At 50.0% G+C, this 1,507-nt stretch overlaps 1 protein-coding gene across 1 annotated transcript; it reads right to left on the bottom strand.

Moving 5' to 3' along the window:
• Positions 1 to 447: 447 nt before the first annotated feature.
• On the bottom strand, positions 448 to 1,278 carry LOC307061071 (myb/SANT-like DNA-binding domain-containing protein 3; the record flags this gene model as incomplete). Its single annotated transcript, XM_079716044.1, has 1 exon — positions 448 to 1,278. The coding sequence occupies one exon, from the start codon at positions 1,276 to 1,278 to the stop codon at positions 448 to 450; it is 831 nt and encodes a 276-aa protein (XP_079572170.1).
• Positions 1,279 to 1,507: the final 229 nt, after the last annotated feature.

The raw sequence follows: 1,507 nt of genomic DNA, 5'->3' as shown, positions 1-1,507 counted from the left end.
CCTTGGGCTTCCCCAGTTAATACCTTTGTTACTCTGTTTTATACGTTCAGATGCTAGTCCCTCTCATAAATCATAAATCTTCAACTTTACTTTGACTAGTCCCACTGAGATGTCCTACTATCATCTCACACCAATTCCATTTTTTTACCATCAAAATTGACTCCATTCCTCTTTTTTTTTTTTTCTTGTATGAATTCTAATTAAGAGACATTACATTCAGAATGATAGCACTCATAGTGATAATTTTCAGAAGACTCGAAGAGCTTCTTTGCCACTTCAGGGGTACATAGGGTGCAGCTGTTTACCTGAATGTATTCTTAAATAAGTGACTACTACCACTCTCATCTTCCTAGTTGTAGCTCTGTGACAGGCTACCGACCACAAGTTCGTGTTCCAGACCTTCTTTGCCAACACAGATTAATTACAAGGGAGCCACACCCCACCGTCTTAGGGTGAATTGGGAAAGCGCCGGTTAAATGAGGAAACAGGCCATTCCTTGGTAAAAGTTTGCAGTTTTCTTTCCCAATACATCTTCTTTTTATTGAGAACTTCCATTTTTATCCTGTGTTCCTCCTCTGCCATCTCACACTCTCGCTCTAGCTGCTGGATTTTGGCCACATGCACCTCATTCATCTGTATCAGCTGCAGTTGTAAGATGGACATTTGTTGATGGTGTTCTTCCTCATGCATCTTTTTTAAAGCACCTTCCTGAGAGGTTTTGCTCCTGTAGTTTTTATTGGCTGTTATTCTGACAGCTGAACACGAGGGTTCAGGTTGAGAGGTCCCCTCACATACTGGGAAATGTATGAACTCTTTCTCATCATCGCACAGTTCTCTATTTGAAACAGCAAATGATTCTTGGGTGGCGGCATCAGCATGGTACTCGGGCTCCTCCTCGGGAGGGCTCTGCAGGAAGTACAGCTGCACGGGCAGCATGTTGGCGATCTTCTCCTTCCCCAGGACGTGGGTGCTCAGAAGGGGGCTGACGCTCCGTTTCACTTTCTCTCTCCTTTCATGGGCCATAATCTTTTTGGTCCGAGCCTTGATGTTCTTCTCCCAGCACTTCTTCAGCTGTTTGAAATCCCGCAGCGACACGCTGGGCTGAGAGTTGTATTCATGGGCGAGCGCCTGCCAGGTACGCTGCTTGAGGGCAACAGTTCGCGCGTCGCTTTTCTTACACTCCAGCACATACTTGTACTTTTCTACTAAAGCCAGCAGGATGCTCTTTTCCAATTCTGAGAAGTATTTGGCAGGTTTTATGATTTCGTTGTTTTGCATTTTCCACTACGTTTCTCCTGGCTGTTAGCTATCCTGCAGCGGCGGCGCAGCGGCCACGGCGATCGGGGGAGGGGCCGGCGGGATGCGAGCACGGGCGGCCTCGGCTCCTCTGGCAGGCTGGGCGGCCGGGAGGGCCGCAGGCTCCGGAGCGCCGGGCGGCGGCGGCGCGCCCCCGGCCGGTCAGGCCCCACCGCGCGCGCAGCGGCCACAAAGCCCGGGAGCCGCCGCC

The sequence above is a fragment of the Hyperoodon ampullatus genome (assembly GCF_949752795.1).
Source record: "Hyperoodon ampullatus genome assembly, chromosome: 11".
Classification (NCBI taxonomy): domain Eukaryota; kingdom Metazoa; phylum Chordata; class Mammalia; order Artiodactyla; family Ziphiidae; genus Hyperoodon; species Hyperoodon ampullatus.
This window is presented reverse-complemented; position numbering and strand designations above follow the sequence as displayed.